Source organism: Uranotaenia lowii, chromosome 2 (genome assembly GCF_029784155.1).
Source record: "Uranotaenia lowii strain MFRU-FL chromosome 2, ASM2978415v1, whole genome shotgun sequence".
Classification (NCBI taxonomy): domain Eukaryota; kingdom Metazoa; phylum Arthropoda; class Insecta; order Diptera; family Culicidae; genus Uranotaenia; species Uranotaenia lowii.
The window spans coordinates 341,152,717-341,176,654 of NC_073692.1; the positions used below are offsets into that span (position 1 = coordinate 341,152,717).

The 23,938-nt window shown below is 33.4% G+C and overlaps 1 protein-coding gene across 1 annotated transcript in view; it reads right to left on the minus strand.

Annotated features, from left to right (window-relative positions):
* Positions 1-23,938, minus strand: part of LOC129745593 (protein CBFA2T2) — a 175,226-nt gene that overhangs the window by 3,798 nt on the left and 147,490 nt on the right. The window contains exons 4-9 of the mRNA XM_055738755.1: positions 20,996-21,142; positions 10,266-10,432; positions 9,968-10,163; positions 641-1,090; positions 386-565; positions 215-322 (exon numbers count right to left, since the gene is read on the minus strand). Of these exons, the coding sequence (XP_055594730.1) occupies positions 215-322; positions 386-565; positions 641-1,090; positions 9,968-10,163; positions 10,266-10,432; positions 20,996-21,142 (1,248 nt within the window). The remainder of the gene's footprint in view (positions 1-214; positions 323-385; positions 566-640; positions 1,091-9,967; positions 10,164-10,265; positions 10,433-20,995; positions 21,143-23,938) is intronic.

Here is a 23,938-nt window from a genome sequence, read left to right on the forward strand (position 1 = left end):
TTATTGGCCCCTTGTTCTTAATCTTGGCCTGTTCAACCTAAACCATTTTAGAAGCTTGTTTTAATCGATTTTTTCTTCAACTTTGAATAATGTAAAAACAATTGAGACTCTGAGGATCAGAGGGATGTGAATTTGACCCACACAAGTATCAACGTACCACTCCTATAACTTAAACGAGTATAAAAATTGGGACGGATGAGGATTGACAACTCACCTGATGGTGTTGATCCCAGTCCTTATGTTGGCAGAAAGATCCACAGTACCGAGCCAGGTTGCAGCCGGAGCAGGTTTCATTTGCTTTCCTTCCACAGTTCCAACAAGCCTGTTATAAAACAAATCCAATGTAAGAACAATATTCTCGAAACCTTCAAGAGAAAAATCTCACCAATGTGCTAATATTCTGACTGCCACCGGTCGTTCCCTCGACATCCGGATCCGTACTGCTCCGATGGATATCGGCCAGCATTTTCTCCATCTTTAGTCGCTCCTGGGCAAACATCTCAATCGTTCTGGCCTCGGCTGCGGCCACTGCTCGCTGAATTTCGATTACTGCTTGCCGTTTGACCTTTTTTTTATAAAAAGAAAATTCGAACCAAATTAAAAACCTTCAAAAACTTTTCCGTTGACTAACGATTTTCACCTGATTAACCGACTCCTCAGCGCTTCGTCGAAACTCGGCAATCTTTTCCTCGGTTTGTCGCTTAATGTCCACCAGCAGCACATTGTCCTGGTGCGATTCCCTGGCGTGGCTATCGATACCTCGTTGCTGCAGTATCGAAATTGCCCTTTTAGTCTTTTCGACCATGGCCGAGATGCAGGTGAGCATGGTGTGGATATTTTTCCATTCCTCTTCGCCGCTGGGACCGGATACGGAATTACTGCTGCTGTTGGCACCGCCGCCGCCACTTGTGCTTCCACTGCCGCCGCACAGCGCGGAAACGGAAATGCCCACATTTGAATTGGCTCCGGAGCCACCTGTGACTGATCCTCCACCGCCGCCACTTCCACCACCCGGGGGAATCCGGGGTGGCCGGTGGGAATCACTTGGTGGAGGTGCCCGTAGGTCCCGGTCGTCACGGTGAATGGAATGCTGAAAAATATTAGAAGAAAAAAGAGACTGATGAAATTATGTTTCACCATACAATTGAAGGCATAGGTTTTATGATCTCCAACCTCAGACACAAGCAATCAATTTCCTTAAAAATGTTCACTATAATCCTCTTCTTTAATTAAACCAAAATTTTTGGTCAAAAAAATAGAGGGCAATTTCTCCGCTTGGGATAATGACTTTCTGAATTACAGGGAAATTAATAAAAAGTCACGAAATTTGTCAGAAAATAAAAACTAAATCTCGTAAAATTTCAAAACTTCTGAAATCTTGGGAGAAAATTTTACCAGTAAACAGCAGCCCTAAACAAGGTTCTGAATTCAGAACAACAGTTTCCTTAAAAACTCCCATACATAATGCTCGTTTTTGTTGTATTCTTCTAAATTGCCAGGAAAAAACTTTGAGGAGTCAAGAGAGTACCACGTCCGTAAGAGAAAAGATTAAACATGTACCAATGGCTGCTGCTGAGTGCCTAGAGCAGCGGTGGGGGAACCGGGGTAAATTACCCCAAATGGGGTAAAAGTGAAATTCTTGGGGGTAACAGTATTTTGTGAGTGAAAAGTGTATATTTTCATTTTGCAATTTTATGAACTTTGTTCTCCAAAACATAGAAGATTGTATAATTTTTTTTCTTTTTTTTTAAATAAATTTTTTGTTGTTACAACCATTATTGTTATTTTTATTACTACTATTATTAAAATGATAATTTTTTTATTATTAGTCACAGTACCCCAAATTGTTAAACCTCAATTGATTTTAATTTTTTTATATGTCTTCTATTATCTATTATTATCATCGTTATGTATTACTACACAGTAAACGAAAATTACCGAGTTCGGTAATTTTTTTACCGAAATCCTAACATGTGTAAATCGGTAAACTGTTCGGTAATTTTTTCGGTAAAAAATAAACGAACATCGGTAAATAAAGAATCGATTTACCGATGTTCGTTTATTTTTTACCGAAAAAATTACCGAACAGTTTACCGATTTACACATGTTAGGATTTCGGTAAAAAAAATTACCAAACTCGGTAATTTTCGTTTACTGTGTAGGATTTTTATCAATGAACTTTATAAATGATGTTTGAATTAAATTTTTTATTATTGTTTTCTTTTCAAAATGATCATGGGGAGTTATGGAGGGCATAATATGAAGATGCTGAAAAAAATCGATATCGTTTATTTTGCTCTTCGTCATGGGGTAATATCAACTTAAATAAAAATGTTTTGGGGTAATGATTCAAAAAGTTCCCCGACCCCTGGCCTAGAGGTATGGCGAACGATTTAATTATAGTCTCACAAGATTTTTAAAAATTAGATGTCATGACTCCAAGGATTCAGAAATAAAAGTAAGTCCTTGCTGTTTTTCAAACCATAAGTCCAAGCGTAGGGGAGAGTGGGGTATCGTGGGCCATGGGGAAACGTGGGCCATGGGGAAACGTGGGCCACTTTTAATATTTCAGATGTGTGTTGAGATAAAAATCTCGAACCAACTGTCATCGTCGTCGCTTTGCGTGAGCAAATATTTCTATATGCTGTTGACTTAAATACGCATCATATGCTTCTTTTATTTATCAAGCTAAAAAAAGTTAGAAAAATTTACTTTCATAATTAAAAATACATCCGCTAATTGCATCGATGGGGAACCTAAAGTTCATATAAAAAAATATGCTCATACGCTTATGATCTTGGTTTTGTCATGATCTTTCACGTGGAAAAGGAATTTTTGATGAAACATCAATAAGTCACACAAACACACATTCAGAACCTAAAATACGTTTTCCCTATCTGTAAAGTTTTCTTATGCCAAATGAAGAGTTATGAAAAATATTTTGTCCATCCTATATAAGAAATTATGCCAAAACGTTCGCGAGCCAGATTTTGGAATCTATTCGATCATACACAGCTCTCTTTTTTATTTCATCATCTGAAATTGTTTTGAAATAACGAAATGAATTATGAAATCACAGTTTTGGGTCAACTCATAAACTTTGCATGTTATTTGGTCAATTTGGATTTAGTGGCCCACAATTCCCCACCATTTTTCAAAATCCAAAAAATATTGCTTTTTTTAAAACAGTCTGAATTTGGAGAAAATAACTTATTAAAAATTAAAAAAAAAACCTTATAATTCAGTGAAAATGTCGAAAACCATACCAATTTTTATTTCCATTTAATCTTTTATAATAAAGAAGTTATGGAACAACGAAAAAAAGTGGCCCATGATTCCCCACTCTCATATTGCTTTCTTCAACAAAGTAACGAAATAAGAAAAAAAAATCTGATTATGGTATCTCTGTCAGAAATTTCCAAAACAATTCCAAACATTTGTGTGATTTGATTTATTTGAAGTGTTCAAAACTTAAAAAAAATCTTGAGCCTGACCTCAATGGAAGATAATAAATAAGTATGTTGAAATTTTTTTTGAATGCTTGCAGAATTTGATGAAATTTTCAGTGAAGCTTTGTGTGTAAAAACTACAACAAGATCCCAAAGCATGACGTTTCTCAACTCAATGATAATGACCTAATGAATTGTTTGACCATTGTATAAGATGACCTGCAATTTTTCCTAGAGAAATTGGGATTTCTACGTGATAACACCTTCAAAGATGGTATTGAAGCCAAGAAAATCGCTCATTTTGACCGAAAGTACATATTGTAAAATATTCCTAAATGCCTCAAAACAATTGCCCAGAATTTTTTCGCCAAACGAATCAATCCCCAGACATTTTTTCACCAGAATAAATCGTTTTTCAGAAGGATTTTCGCCAGAAGGACAATTTCCCAGAGAACTAAATAAATATTAGGATAAACTGGAGTTTGAAAAAAAAATTGTTTATTTCCAAAAAAAATGGGTTTCTACTTTGGTAGGTAAAGCTTTTAGTTAATTTAGAAATGGGACAGTTATGTAGGCGTGTGTCTTGAAAACCATTAATTTGATAGACAATTTTTCTGAAAACGAAAGTAAGGTAATCTTTTTGTAAATCATGGAAAATATAAAAAAAAAAAATAGTTAACGTTTTTGGTAAGAAATATTCATATTTTATTCGTGGGTCGGCGCACATTTACTTTCAATTATGTTATTGATCATTATTTATAACTTCTACTTTGTGTTATCTGCAACCTTCTTCTTCTTCAATTTCCGCTTCTTTTTTGGGCAATCCTTCTTATTTGACAGAAACAAGGGACAATTTTTTGGATTCAGCTGTTTCGATTTTAAAAAGATTTGAATATATTTGTGGCACTAAACACGTATTCACTCTAATGTTGTTAGTATTCAAAACCTTATCAATACAATGTTGAATCATCATAAGTTTCAATTAATAGTTAAATCTATTCGTTGTTATCAAAATGTTATCAAACAAGACTACTCTTCTTAAGCTTTTTAAAACATCGAAAACTAAAGTTTAAGTCACGAAATTTCTGTTTTTTTTTAATTCACAGGAGAAGAGTTCTCCAGAATCAAGATATTTGTTGCAAAACAATCAGCAAATAAAAACTTGATTCTGCTGTAATAGGATTCTTTCGCCGTAATTTTTAAAAATGTGATTTTTTTTGCCAGTTTTGTCGTCCATCGAATCTCAGCCGTCGCATTGGATCGGCACTGGCTTTTCAACATACGAGCTCTGGAAGTAGCAAAAATTTGTTGTTTGAGGTTTACGTATTAAATCGTAACTTTAGAAAATTGGTTCTAAACCTGAAAGGCGAGCTAAATTTTTATAATAAAACCTTCTTCAGTAACAAAATATGGAATTGGAGTTCATCAATGGCTAAAATCTTTGAATTTGTCCATGAGTCTGGTAGGTCAAACTGATTTGATTTGAGCATAAAATAAGCTTTTTAGGAGAGCCTTCAATAAAAAAAAAGTAATTCTGTACTCAAATAAAAAAGCCCAATCTTCCAAACTTTTTTGCAAATTCAAAAATTTTAACCTAAGATGAATATAAATCAAATTTTCAAAAATATACTGAGGGGTAAAAATTTTGCGGATCAAATTTACTTGAACCAAATTTATGATTTTAGTTTAATATTTGGCTTTTTTAAAACTGCAGTATTTATTTAAAATATTAAACAATAGTTCTTAAGATAAGTAAACCACCGTTAATTGATTTTTGTTTTCGGTATATTGGTGAAAATCTATATTCTTGGAGAATGAATATCAGAATTGAAAAATGATAAAAATGGATAGAAAAGTTACGAGAAAATTTACAGATGTTGAAAAGAGCGAGAATAAATTTACAGAAATAAAATAAATACATCGAGAAAAAATATAATTTTGTGCTGGTTTTTTAAGGTGAAGATCACGTAGATGTTTCTTAAACAGTACATATTTTCCATAAAGATTAAATTCCATAATGAAAATCCTGTGGATGATGTTTTTAAAATAAAATACGGATTTTCCATTAAATAAAACTATTAAATTAAATCCTACTTTAAATTTGTGATTTTCTGCTGAATTGTGTGTATCAATTAATTTGATTAAAAAAAATGTAAAATCAGGAATTTGAATTGACAAGCCAATTTTTTCGTTTATGACATTTTGATGTCCTCAACAATTTTATGTTGGTTGTAAAATTCATTCACAAGCTTTTTTTTTTCTGAATTCTGAACCTGAATTGACAGTATTGAGAAAAAAAATTTGACTTTTAAGCTGTTTTCGAATTTCTATAGGGAAGAGTGGGGTATCATGGGCCACTTTTTTTTGCTTCATATCTTCTTTATTATGAAAGATAAAAAGGAAAAAAAAATAAATGGATAGGTTTTCTGCATTTTGAAGGTATCATTAGGCTATTTTTTTGTATATTTTAAATAACATTTATTTCCGAGTTTTAACTGTTTTATAAAAGTTTTTTTTGATTTTGAAAAACTGTGGGGAAACGTAGGCCACCAAATCCAAATTGACTAGATAACTTGCCAAGTTTATAAGTTGTCCCAAAACTGAATTTTCATAATTCATTTAGTTAGTTGAAAGCAATTTGAGATGAGAAAATAAAAAAGAGAGTAGTGTTTGATCGAAAAGTTCCTAATTCCTGGCTCGTGACATTTCGACAAAATTCTTTATATAAGATTTATGTTCGTCTCAATCGCATTGCAAAAAATGGACAAAATATTTTTCATAACACTTGATTTGGCATAAGAAAACTCTGCAGGTAGGAAAAACGTAATTTATGTTCTGAATGTGTATAAAACACCAAAATATACAGTTGCGTTCAAATAAGAATGAAATCGCTTTAAGCTGCACACCCACGTCCAACTTTGACAAGCTGCCATTTCTCTCTCGATTAATATTTTTTCATGAAATTTTCACACAATCTAGTTCCACTATCCAACTAACGCTCTAAAAAATTTGAAGTCTTTACAATGATTGGAAACAAAGATACAGCTTTTCCCGTAAAAAAGGGAAATTTAGAATTGCTTCACTAAATTTGCTGTACCTTTAACAATTTTCATTGAAAAATCTTGAAATTTGGTCTAAAGATGTAAAAATGTTTGATCTAGTACCAGGCCAAGTTTTGTCAAAATCGATGAACGTGATCAAAAATGGGGCTGGGTAGAAAATGAGGTTCATTATCGCCCAACAGACGATTTCATTCTTTTTTGGACGGATGTTTGTATGGAAAACATCGTAATCCATGTATTCTTGGTTTTTTCTTTCACAAAACCAAAAGTTATCACAAAGAATGTTGTAAATTGCTAAAAACTTCATTCGTACTTTGTTTAAAAAGAGAAAATGTTTCAACAAGGTTCAAAATAAGAAAAACAGAGTTTCAGAAATGACCTGCTAATTATACCGATAAATAAATTTGATCCACAATTAAAGCAAATATTCTATTCGCTCTTTTGTTTCAATACCAGCTCTGTTGGAACAATTTCTATTTCTAAACAAAGCAAGGATGTAGTTTCTATCAATTTACAACATTCTTTGTACTAAATGCTGGTTTTGTGGAAGAAAAATCAAGAATTACATAGATGACGATGTTTTCCGAATGAAATCGCCTGCTAGGCGATAATGAACCTCATTTTCAACCCGGCACCATTTTTGATTACGTTCATCGATTTTGACGAAACTTACCATGCCAAGTTTCGTCAAAATCGATAGATCAAACATTTTTACATCTTTGAACTAAATTTCAAGATTTTTCAATGAAAATTGTTAAAGATACTGCAAATTTAGTGAAGCAATTCCAAATTTCCCTTTTTTACGGGAAAAGCTGTATCTTTGTTTCTCGTAATTGTAAAGACTTCAAATTTTGTGGAGTGTTAGTTGGATAGTTGAACTAGATTATGTGAAATTTTCATCTAAAAATAAAAACCGAGGGAGAAATGGCAGCTTGTCAAAGTTGGAAGTCTGTGTGCAGCTTCAAGCGATTTCATTCTTTTTTGAACGCACCTGTAGGTGGCCCAAGATACCCCACAAAATGTGGCCCACGATTCCCCACAAGCTATGATTTGGAAATTGGTTGCGTTTGTGTGACTTATTAATGTTTCATCAAAATTTTCTTTTCCACGTGAAAGAAAATGACAAAATTAAGATCATAAGCGAATGGGCATATTTTTGTTATGTACTTTAGGTCTCCCACGAATGCAATTTGCAGGTGCTTGTTTAATTATGCAAGTACATTTTTCTAGGCTAGTTAAATAAAAGAAGCAAATCATGCGTACATAAGTCAACGACATATAGAAAAACATGGTTACGCAAATCGACGACGATGACAGTTGGATTGACACACAGCTGAGATATTTAAAGTGGCCCACGTTACCCCACTCTCCCCTACGATTTTTGAAATATACAATAAAAAAATGATTTCCAAATCAGATCCATCCAGAAATTCATCCAGAAATCCATCAGAATTTTATGAGCCGAGTTTTAGAGCCCTCATTCATGAATCTACTATTTAAATTCTGTTGCTCTGATTTAATCTAAATTCATTATTCAAATTATTTATTTTTAATCTGTATTAAAACATGAATTTCAAATGACACATTCCACCGTGACGTGAAATCACTTTTCCGGACTTTTTTGCACTGTTATCATTCTAGAAGTCAACCAATTTACTTGAAAATGAAAACAATTGATGCAAACGGTCGCAAATTGAATAATTACTTTTGTGACGTGAATTCACACTAGAATTAACCATTTCGGCACTTTAGTACATACATCTTTGATTTTATGTTCTGTCTGTGGAAATAGAATATCGGTGTCTTCGAATGAGTTGTAATAAAAACAATTACCCACAATTTGATGTACGGAACTTCTCGATTGAACAATAACGAACGAAGTTATGCTTATTTGAAGTTGTAACGTGAATTCACTCAGTTCAAACAGAACAGGGTAGTTGACTGAATTAACGTCACGAAATATAAAGATATACTGTGGTTATACTGAACCATTCTTTGGAGTCTCCAAATTTTATGTACACTTTCAAAAACGATATTTTGTTGTTCCAACTTTTATAATCATAAATTTTCAGTATCTGCACCTAACTTTTTCCTTATTTGGATTGCGACTTGAATAGCAACATATTGAGGGATCATATGTTAAAATTACTACTTTCTTCATATAAAGATTCAAACAAAAAAATTATTTTTTTAAATCTTCTTGTATTTTTATTTAAAAATAATGAACTTATTAAAAAAATCAACTAAATTAAAAATCCGACCATCTGGAGGGTCAAAACAGCTTTCAGAGCACATTTTTCATATAAAATTTAACAAAAAATCAAATTTTGTGACGTGAATTCACTCATTCGCGCTGTTGTAACTCAGCTAGATTCCAACCGATTTCTATAATTTTTAGAGTTTTAGAATCGTCTTATCATTTTCAAAGAAAATCTCATTTTCTTATTTAAAAAAAAGTCAGAGTTTTCTCGTAAAATTAAAACTTCCCTTTTTTCGTGACGTGAATTCACTCATTTGCGACTGTTTTTGTTCGCTTTTCAAACCAACTACATTGGATACAAACAAATTCTTTTTTCTACAAAATGAGCTTCTGAACATACTGAAAATATTTCCAAAAAAAAATTATCCATATATTAAAATTAATGATTTTGTAAAAGTTGTCGAAAACACCACACAAAAAAACAGATTTTCAAAATCATCTAAAATATTTGTAAAAAAAACTTTTTTCTCTTTTTTCCGTTGGTTTTGTGTGATTTTGAGATTTTTTGATACGCGAACAGATAAAAATCACTTTTGAGCGGTACAAGCGCGTGAAATGTGTCAAATGATGAATCTGAATCTGAGTTTCTAATTTTGGATCGCAATTTAGCAGCTTTAAATGTTTTAATTTTTTGTTAGAGTTAAATTAAAGAACTTCTTATTAGAATATACTTTTTCATATTGGGAAATCTATTTTTAAAATTTTGAAAATGCATATATGATTTCCAAAATAGATGAATCAAATTTGATATTAATTGCAAAACCTAATTTGAACCTGAATTTCAAAGCAGTTTTTAATTTCATATTTCTATAGATTATTTGAACTAAAAATCAAGAATCTTAAACTGGATACAGAATCCGAAATACGAAAATAGAAATACAACTTTGGTTATGCGAACATGGAACCACAACCTCCGATATGGGTTTAATTTATTATTAATTTCTTTGAACGAGTGAGAAAATTTAAAAAATCTGTAGCAAAATTTTGAACTTGGGATGGGGAACTTTTTTTTGCTAAAGATATGTATTCTAGATTTTCGAAAATATATCATCTTCAACACAAAAACTCATAATTTTGATTTAAAAAAAAAGTAAAGAAATAAACATAGTTCAAAACTTCGAAGTTAGCATGGTTACCAAAAGAAAAACCCTGCCTAACTCGAACAAATAATGCGCTACACTCCCCAAGATACTCACCAATGCATCGGAATGTGCCGGATGTAGCCCACCTCCATTTTGGTACTCGAACAGGGCCGGGTGGGTGGCGTAGAGCTGCGGGGCACCGGCAGTGGCCAAAAGCAGCGACGGATGTGGTGGAGGTCGTTTGGCCGCTGGCGGTAGCACATAGTCGCTCCATTCGGGCGGACCAACCGAAGGATGTGTGTCGTACAGACTGCAAGCAAGAGAAGTGACAGGAAAAAATTAATGGTGCTGGAGTGGCTGGAGAAAGGTTGCTGGCTGAAAATAGGAAACGGAAGTGAGGAAGGTAACATACTTATCCGAAGCTCGTCGTTTCAAGCCCAATCCGTTCACTGCTGGCGCTGGAATCGGGGTGGATGTGCCGAATCCTTCATGCGATAGGAAGATGTCAGCTGTGTCAGCAGGATTTTGAACGTACTCCATCACACTGCTCTCGTTTGATCGAACATACTGCGAGGGTGTCTAAAAATGGGGATTGGAGAGAAAAAACAGAAAGCCCCAATAAACATTGCTGTTCTTCAATCGGATCAGAAACAATAGAAACTTGTATGTATGTAGGATGGAGCACAAACTAGCTAGACGCACTATTTTTAGCAGTTCGAAAAATGGCACATAGGTCAACAAAACGGTTCCGACAATCCAACCTCTGCCGGGAGCCATATGGTGGCAGCTGGTTCAGAAATAATGATGAAGTGCCCACCAGGAGGGGTGCTCTATTCTACTTCCAGGAGGTTTTTTTCTTCTTGAACAGGCAACCGGACATCCAAAAAGGAACTTCTAGCAGAACTGTAGGATATTGTGAAGTTCTTCACCCCACCCCCAACCACTATGTATAGTAGAAGCAAGGGCATTGAAAGCTTGGCCGGAAACAGAAAAAGGCACTTATAAACAGCACATGCAGTTTTGGGGCCGTTGTCGCCTTCGTTTCGGTTTCAAATCAGTATTTTTAGACTTTATCGCGATGGAAGATGGAGTTTTTGTTAAAACAATGGTGTTTGATTTTTGGAAGGCGTTTGAGTTGAAACTCCTGTAAAATACGCCTGAAGGTATTTTTTTTCTTGCACGAGGTATAGAATATTCTTAAAAAGTGTATGTGTTTATACAATATTTAGAACACTTCTTTGAAAAACTTCTTACACTTGAAGGCCAACGTTTTTTTCTACTTTTGGAAGGTCCAGAACATTCTAGAAATGTCTGAAAGTTGAAGAAAAGTGCAAATCACATGACTTCGTGCATGTATTCAATTTCTTCTATTTCGCTTAAGGAAATGCATTGTTTGCCGACAGTGAAAAAAATATTTAAAGTATTTCAGTCATGGAACCTTAAAGCTTGCTTCATTTAGAATTGTAACAAGCTTTTGCTCATATTGTGGCGCTCCTGGTGAATGGATTTGGAAGTTCTTGGCACCCACGAGTCGGGAATTTTGTCAATTTGTTCACGTATGTATTTTTGACATTCCGCAAATAGACTGTACTTTGCAAACAATCAACATTTTAGCCGAAAGAAAGGAAAAAAAATCTGCACAGCTTTTTTTTTGGAAAAGTCATTGTGGTCTGAATCTAGGCTTGCTAAACAGCTGAAATTGCCCAGAAATACCGTATAGCGCGTTTTTTTTGAAAGAGAATAAAGCGGCCCACCACACTCCCCCACACCAAAAGGCTCCGTTGAGCCCCCTGGTAATGGACGCTTTCTGTTCTCAGCATGCCTGACAGCAAAAAACAATTATCAACAAGAACTTAACGCGAGCAAAATTTACTCATGCTGAGAACTTAAAAAAATATTTACATTATGCGGGGAAAGGGTACGATACGATAAACTAAATTTAGACATGAATCTCAGTGGAAAATGATTTCCTTTTAAGAGATCCATTTTATTTAACAAAAACAACAAAAATTAAACAAGAATCTATTAAACTAATGCTTTACAAAAGAAAAATCCAAAAAAAATTTTTTACTACTAAATGTTTTACTACTAAATTAAAATTAACAGATTAAAAAATAAAATTATTGACTAAAACGCAAAAAAAAAAACTGGAAGGGTGATTTGGTTATTTTTTATTTTTTTTATTTTTTATTTTTTTTTAATTTTTTTTGTTTTTTTATTTTTTTTTCAAACGGTATTGAAAACATTGACGACGATTCGGAAGCATCAAGCCAATCGTCGGGGAGGAACTGTCGACCGGAAACTGCGTGGAAAGATTTTGAAAACGATTAAGAGGAATTTCAATCTGTCGGACCGTGATTTGGCCAGAAAATCCGGTGCTGCCTATAGTATCATGAGGAAAATTCGACTCCGGGAAGGAATCAAGTCGTATAGAGCTAGTAAACAGCCAAATTGGACCCGAAAACAGAATAGTGTGGCAAAAAAACCGTGCTCGGAAGCTATACGACCAGGTGCTGACCAAGTTCGATGGGTGTCTTCTGATGGATGATGGATTTTTGCCGATAAATTTGCACGAAAATTTATTATTTTCAAGGCATTCGCAGATATGGCAAAAAAAATACGAAAGTTTTCGTTAAAATAAGACAATGACGTCGGAACTGTACCAAAAAGAGTGTCTTCAACACGAATTTTGCCTTTCATTCGATCCCACGACCCTCCCGTAATGTTTTGGCCCGATTTGGCAAAGTCGCTCAAGAATGGCATGCAGAGTAAAAGGGTTCAGTTAGTTCTGAAAAACCTTAACCCCCCCCCCCCTCCCCCCCCCAAACGATGGAGGAAGAAGGTGTGCAGTTAAAAAAATATTTTGTTTTGAGTCTACAAAGTTAATTATAATCTCGATTTCCAGCAAAAAAAATAGTTAAGGTAAATTTTTTGAAGAGATAAAGTATTTTGCTAAACAAACTAATATTTTTTTTATTATTTCAAATAAAGCACGATGTACTAGACTTGGCAAAAAGCGGCCGACCAACTGGAAGATATTATTTTAATTTGTTATAAAAATGGAAATAAATGATATCATTATATTTATTTCAAAAATAAATATAATGACAAGTCCTCATTTTACCTTTTTGCTGGGTGAATGAAAAAAAGGTTAAATTTACCTCGAAAGTGGGGTGGAAAAAAATCACCTCGTAAAAAGGTACATTTTACCTTTTGTTTATTTTCCGTGTACTACATCAAAGATGATTAAGACCCAGTTAGATAGATAGGGGAGAATGGGGATACTTGATCCAATAATCTTGATTTCATCATATCTTTTTGTCAAAATTTAGAAACTCTCAGTCTTTTGCGTTTTCTGATAGCGATTATTTTTAAGTTAATATGCTCTTAAAATAGAACGATAAATGAACCCAATGATGAACTTATAGCTTTTCCGTGAGACGAAAAAAAATGTAATATTTTTTTAAAGTTAAAGGAGACTTGACTTGATCATTTACTCCGCGTACCCTAACCCTTGGAAAAAATTGGCCATATAAGTAGTCATTTCTCAGTTTATATGTATCAGACAAAAATAATTCTAAAAGTTTGTTTTCTCTTACCTCAGATTCATTTCATGCTTAAAGGCGCGTTTTTTTTTATTTTCAGACTAAAACATTTTTTGAGTTCTTTTCATCAGGCTTTTCTTGTATATTGAGTATTTGTTATTGTAAAGGTACATATAAGTAATTTCGTGCCAGGCAATGATCAATATTTATTTAGAAGAATTATATATGAGGCCCTTGGAGCCAAAGGGGTATAAGTGACAAAATGGAAAAAATCGAGAAAACCATCTAGAACGAATCCTTGACTGTCAATCATCATACGCTATTTTAATCATAATTTTATTTCTCTATTTTATTATGTTTAGATCTCGTTAAAAAAATCCTGCTAATTGAAATTTCCTTTTTGTTTGGAGCCAAAGGGGTATAAGTGCTGCACTTATACCCTTTTTCCTCCAAAGTCCATTAAACTGATGTACTTATACCCCTTTGCCACCAACCCTTACTTGATTTCATGAAAGTAATGTTTTTTCATCGGGACCAAAAAATTTTAAAATAAATGTAATTCACTTTTCTTTTGAATAGCTGATGATGTTTAAAAATTTACCATCAACTGTGATTCATCTGATTGCATTTAGTGATAATTCTAGTAGAAAATAAAATTAATATATTTAATTATTTTTTCTATTTTAATAACTAATTAGCGGATCACAAATTCCTGATTTCTGGATATATGGAGTGTGTCACGGATTAAAGGCTTATAAAGTACAAAAAAATGTATTTGTACGAGATAATTGGGTTAATATTGAAGCGCCTATCGTTAATTTACTGTAAAAAACCAACTCAGAGTGACCGCAAGCAATTCCAATACCCAATTGATTAGGCAAAGACGTACAAAACACGTGATGATTGGAATTTAGTGGAAAATACCTTTCACGAATTATTATAAATTAATCCTGGGGAAAAAAACGTTGTTTGGAGAGATTTACTAGAAGTTGCCAAGACCAGGTCGATCTTCAGCCATGAAATCTCTTAATCTACTGTACCAGAGTACATTTCGCATCAAAACAACAAAAAATATGTTCATACGAAAACTAATTGACTCTTGTAGCAATGAATATTTATGGTTTCTTACCCATATCAACAAGATAAAAAAACATGGATGTGAAAATTTGTTGGTGGCAAAGGGGTATAAGTGAATTTATTTGGTGGCAAAGGGGTATAAGTGCATGTGTTTGGAGCCAAAGGGGTATAAGTACCAAATTTAAAAAATATGTGTCGCCTCAATAAACGTCAAATAAACGTTGTTTTTTTGGAAAATGTTGTAAAATGCTTTGTTTTTATTTAGGAAAATCATTCACATGAAAAAAATTCATAAAAAATATCTATGGAATTTACTGGAACACAACGAAGTTCAAGAGCTTTTTTCTCGAAATCAGCATTTATGCACTTATACCCCTTTGGCTCTAAGGGCCTCATATCTTTTTGGACTAGAAACCAAATAATCCCAGAACTCATATTCTGGAAAACTTTTTCCTAAAAAAATATGAGAGTTTACTTTCTTTTTGAAAATATGACATTATGAAGTTCATATTATACTAGATTGACATATTCGAATGAATTCTTGTAATAAAATCTTTTCATTTGAGAAACGTTTCAAAGTGATTAAAAAAATGTATATATAAGTTCTAGCTGATGTTGTTTTGTGGTTGTTCAGTTGTTTTGGCGATAGTTCGCTTTAAATACTTAGAATTCTCAGCTTTCTTTTGTTAACAGTATTTGGTTTAATGGCTTGAATGATAAATAATGAATCAACAAAATAAGTACGTTATGTACGTTATGCCAGCGGATTTGGCGTAGTGGTTAGAGTTCAAATCATCTACGTCAAAGTTCATGAGATCGAATCCCGGTCATGGCATACATAGTACACTTTCTGTGGTCTGGTGGATTTAGCATTTGTAAGATGCTAGCCATCATTACTTCGAAAGATGTACGCTTAGAGTTAAGAAAAGAAGATCTCTTCAAAGAAACATGAATTTTCACTGAGATCCTATGTGTGTGTGTCTTCGTTTAAAAAAAAAAAGTTTACTTATGGCTTCAAAATATGGCCAAAATGGCATAATTTTTTTTTGAGTTATATAAAAATAAACTTAGCATATTTGCTATTCATAATAGATTAAATCTTTAATCAACTAATATTTTTCCTATAAGGGCCAAAATGATTATCTATTTCTTCTTTGGAAACCGCCCTCCCTCCCCTCTCTTTCGATTTTCTTGGGGGAAATTAATATTTTTTTGAGCATTTTATCACAAATTCGTAAAAATAATAGCCATATATTTTTTTTATTTCGATTTAAGTCGTTTTACCTTCTTAAGGAATTCGCGACTTTATTTTAATGTTTAAATTGGTGAACAGTTATTGAAAAACTTATCCGGTACAACTGTGTTTACCGGATGTTTACTCTTAGGCTCATACTTGCGGATATTGGGTCAGAGGGCTACAAACTTGGCAACTTAGTAGTGTCCTACCCGAGATTTCACGACAGGAAATTAGCGGAAAAAATCAAATCGTGGATTCCCGAAACCCGGGGAACGCTAAAAAAACTCTGAAATTCCCGAAGCCAATAAACAGTGATAAATTACTAAAAATTTACACGATCTTATTTTGAATTTTGAAATTTTGAAAAATGGAATAGATTTAGCTAGGAAGTGATAGCTTCACCTTGATATATGGCAACATTTTTTTCCTCACATCTTGTTAAAAAATTGTATTGGATAAAAAATGTTTTTTCGTTCGGAATCTTCGAGATTTGATATTCTTTATAATTTTTCACTTTAATACAAAGTAAAAGTGACAACGACAAAAAATCTATAAAGTCAAATAATTCCAATAAAGAAACGCTACGAAAAGAATCTGAAAGTTCTATTTTGCAACACTTATCATTTAGAACTTAAGTTTCGCAAATTTTTGACAGTAGCAAAATCATCGGCAAAGAAATGACATATTATGAAACAAAAGTGTAGTAATCTGAAAATTAACAATATTTGATGAATAACCTGAAATCCAGCAAACCAACTTCTATAGATAGTGATAAGTCTTTCTAAGACAAGTTAACCACCGTTGAAATGATATTTGTAAATTTTATTTTCGGCCTATCGCTGAAAATGTATACTCTTGGAGAAAGAATATCAGAATATATAATTGATAAAGATGGATACAAAAGTAAGAAGAAAATTTACCGATTTTGAAAAGAGCGAAAGATAATTTTGTAAGGAAAACATATTTAGGAGAATAAGGACCAGAATAGAGGTGGAACTACCTTAACCTATAAGTCAAACATTTAGGATAAGTGTTTTTTAATTATTCAAAATTTTTGTAGCAATAATCAGCCAAGTTTGTCGGTTAAAGAACTTTGTTTTTGGGGTCTTGGGTTTCAAATATGCAATATAAGTACCTTAAAAATTTAAAAATACCAATAAAATAAGGTTTCGTATGCAGTCGAGTGTTAAAACATGGAACCTCGTGAATTCCCGGGAAAAGTCTTGTCGGATTTCCCGATTTTTGGAAACGCTAAAATAACCAGGAAATGGGACTCCTCAACTGAGCTAAATATTTTCAATAATAACAGTTAAAGAGTTGAAAACAAATTGAGAAAGGTTGGAATTTGAACACCTAGTTTATATGAGATTTTTATTCAAAAATTTTATCAAAAATACTCCGATTTAGATTTTTTTTTCCTCAGCTCTTGTTATTGAGTAAATTTACGAAAAAAAGCTAAAAAAATCACTGGCAAAACTGTAGAATATAACAAATAGATTGAAAATTTTCTTAAAGGCGAGTAATTCTGACTACTGAGAAAAAATTGTAGAAGTTCTCATTTTATTTGTTTTTCCCAATTGTTTAGCATAACGGAATCCTGACAAAAATTGTAAAAAAAATCTCGTCATAAATCTAAGATTTTTTTAAGTCAAAACGGTTTCCAATCTTTGATGAAAACATAAAAATCTTTTTTATCAAGTTGTTCCTGCAAATCGCTCAAACTGGAACTGATAGTGGAAATATGGCAAAAGGTTGGAAGTCAAGATGCAAAAATGTTTCAAAATCAGTTATTAGTAGGGGAGATGAGGGCATAACGAGCACCCAGGGCATAATGAGCACTACTCTTTTCTACGAAAGTACGTATTTTCTTCAATAAATTTTCATGAGGATTTGTTTCGTACTTCCTATAGCATTAATTTTTCACAAAAAAAGGAATCTACTTATCATCTTTACAGAGATATTAAAAAAAAACTAGCTTGGTTCTCAAGTTACGAAAATATTATAATTTTTGAGCACCACGAAATAAGCTCTCATGATCTTAAAATAACCTTGATCTATAATGTACGCACTGCAACATGATGTACACATTGTTTCTCAATTTTTACCATCATAAAAATTTTGATTTTATCAATTTTAAATCACGTTTTTACTTAAATTTGTTGACTAGGGGCATATAGAGCACCATATTATCGAGGCATAATGAGCATTTTCTGCCGTAGAATCTAGCAGCGAATTAAAATTGATTTATAGCGCCACACCTTGACTAGTTTTCATCCGACGATTTAGCCTATTGGTAAGGTGTCGGAGAGGTAATCAAAAGACTAGCGTTAGATTTCTGTTCGAGGTGATTTTTTCCATTTACAATTCATGATCGATTTTTTTATTGTTACATTATACGGCTAGTAGCATCATCCTCCGAACAAAGCACATAATGTATGAGCGTGCGTGAATTGTTTGTATTCTACAAACAGACCTAGATTATTTAGTCATTGCTTTGTTTGATGAATCTACGACTCACCTGACTTAATCGAATAGAATTCGCTGCTAGATTCCCCGGCAGAAAACGCACATCTTGCCCTGATTAATGGTGCTCATACTGCCTCAGGGGGGGTTCTCATTATGCCTCCACAGTGGCTGGTTTTCAGCTTTTGGCAAAATTTTTTAAAATGCATTTTTTAACGTTTTCATCTAGTTTTTCACGTTTCAGCCCGTTATGGAATAGGCTTTTCAATTGTCTAAACACGAAACAATAATGTAACCTCCATATTATAGCTATTTTCTATGGTTAAATAACCGTTTTCCTTAAGGTGGCCATTATGCCCCCATCTCCCCTACACACATTATTGGCATAAAAACTTCTGTTTCCATGTATTGATAATTCATTTACTCTTATCTTTCTATTCAATTATCAATGTGAAAAGAAATTGGTTTATTGGTAATTGCATAGAGAAAATGAATTTTACTATAAATCGTCCAACTCAGAAAATAAATCGTTTCTCGCGATATTAAACAAAGGGGAGATAAGGGCATAATGGCCACCTTAAGGAAGACGCTTATTTTACCATAGAAAACACTTATAATAAGTGACTCACATTATTGTTTCGTGTTCAGACACTAAACAAGTCTATTTCCTAATTGGATTGTACTTGAAAAAGTAGATAAAAACGTTTTAAAAATGTATTTTAAATTTTTTTTCCAAAAGCTGAAAATCAGTCACTGTAGGGGCAAAATGAGAATCCCCACTGGGGCAGTATGAGCGTTTTCTTCCGTGGAATCTAGCAGCGAATTTCACTCGATGAAGTCAACTGAATAATAGAGCTACAGCTTGACTTGTTTCGTCTGACGATTTGGCCTATTGGTTAGATGTCGGAGAGGCTCGAGTTCGATACATGTTCGAAGTGATTTTTTTTCCATTTAGCGTTCATGATCGATGCATTTTACACTAAACGGTGAGGCGTAGATCCATCAAACAAAGCAATACTAAAATAATGCTTGACATTTTGTAGAATACAAGCAATTCACACACCGTCATACATTATGTTTTTGGTGCTTTGCATCACCCGCCAAGATGCTACTAGCCATGAAATGCAACAATCAAAATAATCGATCATGAATGGCAAATGAAAAAAACAATCTCCTCGAACAGGAATCGAACATCGTCAGACAAAACAAGTCAAGTTGTTGCTCTATCATTCAGTTGACTACATCGAGTTGAATTCGCTGCTAGATGCTACGCAGAAAACGTTATCGGGCCCCGAATAATTGTGCTCTGTTCGCCCCGAATCAACAAGTTAATATAAAAACGTGTTTTAAAATTGATTATAGAGGAAACCCAAAAATTTAATGATGGTGAAAATTGAGGAACAATGTGTACATCATGTTGCAGTGCGTACGTTATAGATTAAGATGATTTAACGATCATAAAAGTTTAGTTTCCAGTGCTCAGAAATTAAAATATTTTCGTCACTTGAGAAACGAGTTGGTTTTTCTTAAATATTTCTGTAAAAATGATAAGGAGATTTCTTTTTTTGCTGAAAAATTAATACTATAGGAGGTACGGAACTAATCCTCATGACAATTTATTTAAGACAATCCTTCTTTTGTAGAAAAGTTGAGTGTTTATTATGCCCTGGATGTTTAGTTTTTTCCAAAATCCCACACTTTGACAATAAGCGTGTGCCTGTATTTTAAAACACTTTCAAGGAACATCAAATTTCGCGAGATATTAGAATGATGGTAAGAATTACATAAAAAATTAAGAACTCAAAATTAAAGTAAAGGTTAAAACGAAATATGTAACACACACATGATCATCTTTAACGGGGACTGCAATCAGGCGAAAAATTTCTTAATTATATCCGTGCATAGTTTTTGAGTTGAGTTTGTCGTCGAATTGATGTCTTGTCGCATTTTTTCTCACCAAAGACGCCTGCCTGTTTTTGCTTCTATCGAAAATGCATAAACGATTTTCTACTCCGATGTTTTATGCTCGCATGTTCCGTTCGGTTGAACAATAGCGAAATCATAGAAGCATCATCAGCACAAACACAAAACAAGCAAAAGCTCCACAAAAAAAAATTTGAAAACAGAAAAAAACAAAATAAAAGAACGAAATCACAACCAAACAACTTAGAACTCGTTCGTTTTAGCAAAACAGTAGGTCGTTTCCCACGGCTCAAGCAAAAATTTGTTCTTCATCTTTCCGCTCTCGAGTGGTGCGTCACTTGTGTCTAAGAGTGCTGTCCCACAAAATGGAACGTAGCAATTTTTTGAGAGTAAAAAATGTGTCGACAATCAAAAAAACTTAAAAAAAAATTGTTTTAACTGAATTAAAAGTTTTCCAAACAAGGATTTATATTTTGGAATTTTTTTAATCATAAACATTTTCCAATTAAAAATTAAGTTAGGTAACCCTAGCTTTTTGCCCTCAGATCAGCAGCAAAATTCCGAGAGCAGGTTTGTCATTTGTGTCCGTTCTCAGGCCGGGGTTGTTGTTTCGTCGAAGATCCTTTCTGGAACCACAAACAAGGGAAGTAAAAATAGCTAGGCTAGGACCATCCCACACAGATAAAAACCGAATCTCGAAGCATCGGAAAGATGAGTGTTCTTTTGTTTTTTTTTCTGGTTTTATTTTTTGCCCAACAAAAACAAGCTCCCGTGAATGCGTTCATTCATCTGGATGTCCCATCGAATTGTGGAGTCCTCAACGAAAGGACGAATTTTGAATTCGTGTTAAACGTAGGCCGGTTATGCAACGTTCAAAAAATGTACCCCAAGACTTACCTGTTTGCTGGATCGGGACAGAAGATTGATCTCTCGTTGCAGCACCGGAACGTGCGATTTGAGGAAGGGAACCACATTGGAGCGCAGTGGGAAGTTGGTAGCCTCTTGGACCGCGATTTGGAATTCTTCAACCGTGAGACCGCCGCTCTGGAAATGAAAGAATTGGTTGAGAAAGAATATTAATATCCATATATCTAATATGAACAAAGTTTTTTAAAAATTAAAAAAAAACTGAAACTATACTGCAACTTCATCTGTGCTGCAACTGACATGATGCATTGCTAGACATTCGTTTTTACAATTTTATCTGGTAGGCAGCTCTTCCGAAATCTTCAGCAAATGTAAATAAATCATAAGAAATTTTTATTTTTGACTCAAAAACACGTTTGATTTTTGAACAATATTCTTCTGAATGTTAAGATGTATTAATAGCAGTTGTCACATCAAATAAGCTAAGTATTGTAATCGAATCAAATATTCGTCCATCTAGGGGGATAATGGCCACCTTAAAAGAAATCTTAAACAACAGCTATATTATGTGAGTACATCACTGTTCCGGGATCATCAACTAAATTTTTTTGTCGAGAGCTGAAAATAGGTCACTATAAGGGCATAATAGGACCTCCTTCCCCCTGGGGCAGTATAAGCACCATAATCGGGGCTCGGTGAGCATTTTCTGCCTTAGGAGTTCAACTCGATGAAGTCAACTAAATTATAGAGCTACAGCATGACAGATTTCATCTGACAAGTTGGCCTAGTGGCGAGGAGTCAGAGAGGTTATTAAGAAAACTCAGGTTCAATTTCTGGTCGAAGCGATTTTTTTTTTCATTTACTAATAATAATAGTTTTTTTTTAAATATTTCACAATACGGCTAGTTAAAATAAACAATACTTATTATATTCAGATATTATAGAAGTTATGTTTAAGTACAAAATCTAATCGTGAAATCAGAAGATGTTTTAAAAAAGGTTAAAAAATTGAAATCATATTTCATAACACCGCAGAAAAATTATGTAGAAACATGAATTCCATTTGTTTTTTTCGATACCTCTTGTTTTACATAAGTATCAGTGTAAAATATGAGATGATTTGAATGAATCCTGAATTAGCGCGTCGAATTAAGTTTTATATAGAAATTTCTATGGAAAAAAAAATTGTTGCATATTAGTTTAACCCGAAAATCCAAATGATCCTGAAAAATAATATACTCACAATTTTAGTTTTCGTCCATTTTTAAGGTTATTTACTTGCTTATTGCTGGGGGTTAAATCCCCCCATAACGGTCCAGAAAAGCAAGCATCATGTATTTTTATACACTCAAAATCTGAAATTTTTAATTAAATTGAGGTTATTCAATAGTAACAATTTTAACTCGGAGATAATGCCAAAACCTCAAACACTATTCACAGGTTCAGAACTCTGCATCAGTTTTTCAATAAAAAAAATTCTTGTTGATAAAAATTCGTTTCTGAACATTGAATATAAATGAGATTCAACTCATTCCAGAGGTCCTGGTTCCATATTTAAAAAATCTTAATTGTATTTCTGTTTTCATATTTTGGATTCTTTATCCAGTTTGGGATTCTTGCCCAGACAACCAGAAGTCGTATTTTCTTTTACGGATTACATCGTATAGAATGTTATTTATACTCATTTTCGTATATCTGCACCTACAATGTGCGGTTCATGCATATTCTTTATCGTATTTAAAAGCATTGCATGATTTTATTACGACAAGAAGAGAGACTCGTATTTATGTACATATGAACTCGACCTTTGTGTACGACAATAGGCAAAAAATCCGTGAAACGACCGATATACGGTGATCAGCCGTGACTGAGAGATTTTGTCGTGCTATGCATAAAATAATTCGAAATAAAAAACGTATATAACTGCATTGATTCGTAATAATGTGCATGCAATCGTATACCTTTGCAAATTAATTCGCATGTCTGATTTTCGTAGAACGTATTTGCTGGCAATCGTAAAAGAATACAAAAAAGTTCAATAAAATCGTTTATGATAATGGGACATCGATGATTGGAATCGAATTAAAGGTGGCTTCAAAATGTTGGTCTATTTTTAGATCATCGATGACGTGTTCTACGATTTAAAAGATTTAAGTTATAGAAATATACGATTTCTTTTTGGTTTAATGCCTTTGAAGCAAATCCCCTTGAATTTATATATCCCAGATAGCTTCGAGGAACCATCATGAGCTGCAGATCGTATGGTCAGGGGATCAAGTCCAGGTACTTACAATAAAATCAGCAATCTGGCAAATAATAAACTTGTACGATATAAACTTGAGTTTGACAGCAAAAAATGCATTTCTTTGAAATAATCTCATTTTTATTATTTTTATGGATGAATAAACTGATTGGTTTAAAGCATAAAAAAAAATAATAATCTTATTTTTATTCAACTGACGGAAAATGAGAGCCCTGCACTCAAGTCGCAAAAGACGACCAAATAAGTCATCAAACTTTCCATATTGTTACGAAAAATGTCGTATATTACAACCTCAATCATCTATATGATAATGTAAATTGTCATAGTATATTCCAAAAAGAATCAGGGTAGTCGTAAATGATGCGCATGACAAGTCGTGCAAATCGTAATTTAATACAATCCAAATCAAGAATATGTTTGCTAATGTACTTACAGTGTTGTTCCGATTTTGTCAGCTCCCGATTTTGTCTACCCCCGATTTTGTCTATCCCCGATTTTGTCAGCATTTTATCCCGATTTTGTCAGCCTTTAAATTTAGTTGAAATTTTCTGCTTTTTAGCTAAAATTCCCAGTCATTTAACACTGTATGTTTTTTTTGGGGGTTGTCCTGACCCACGTAGAGGACCACCCATTAACCACTTGGTATTTGAAGGGTTGGTATTTAACCCTTTAATGCATAGTGTTGTTTTAAAACAAAACTAATCAAAATC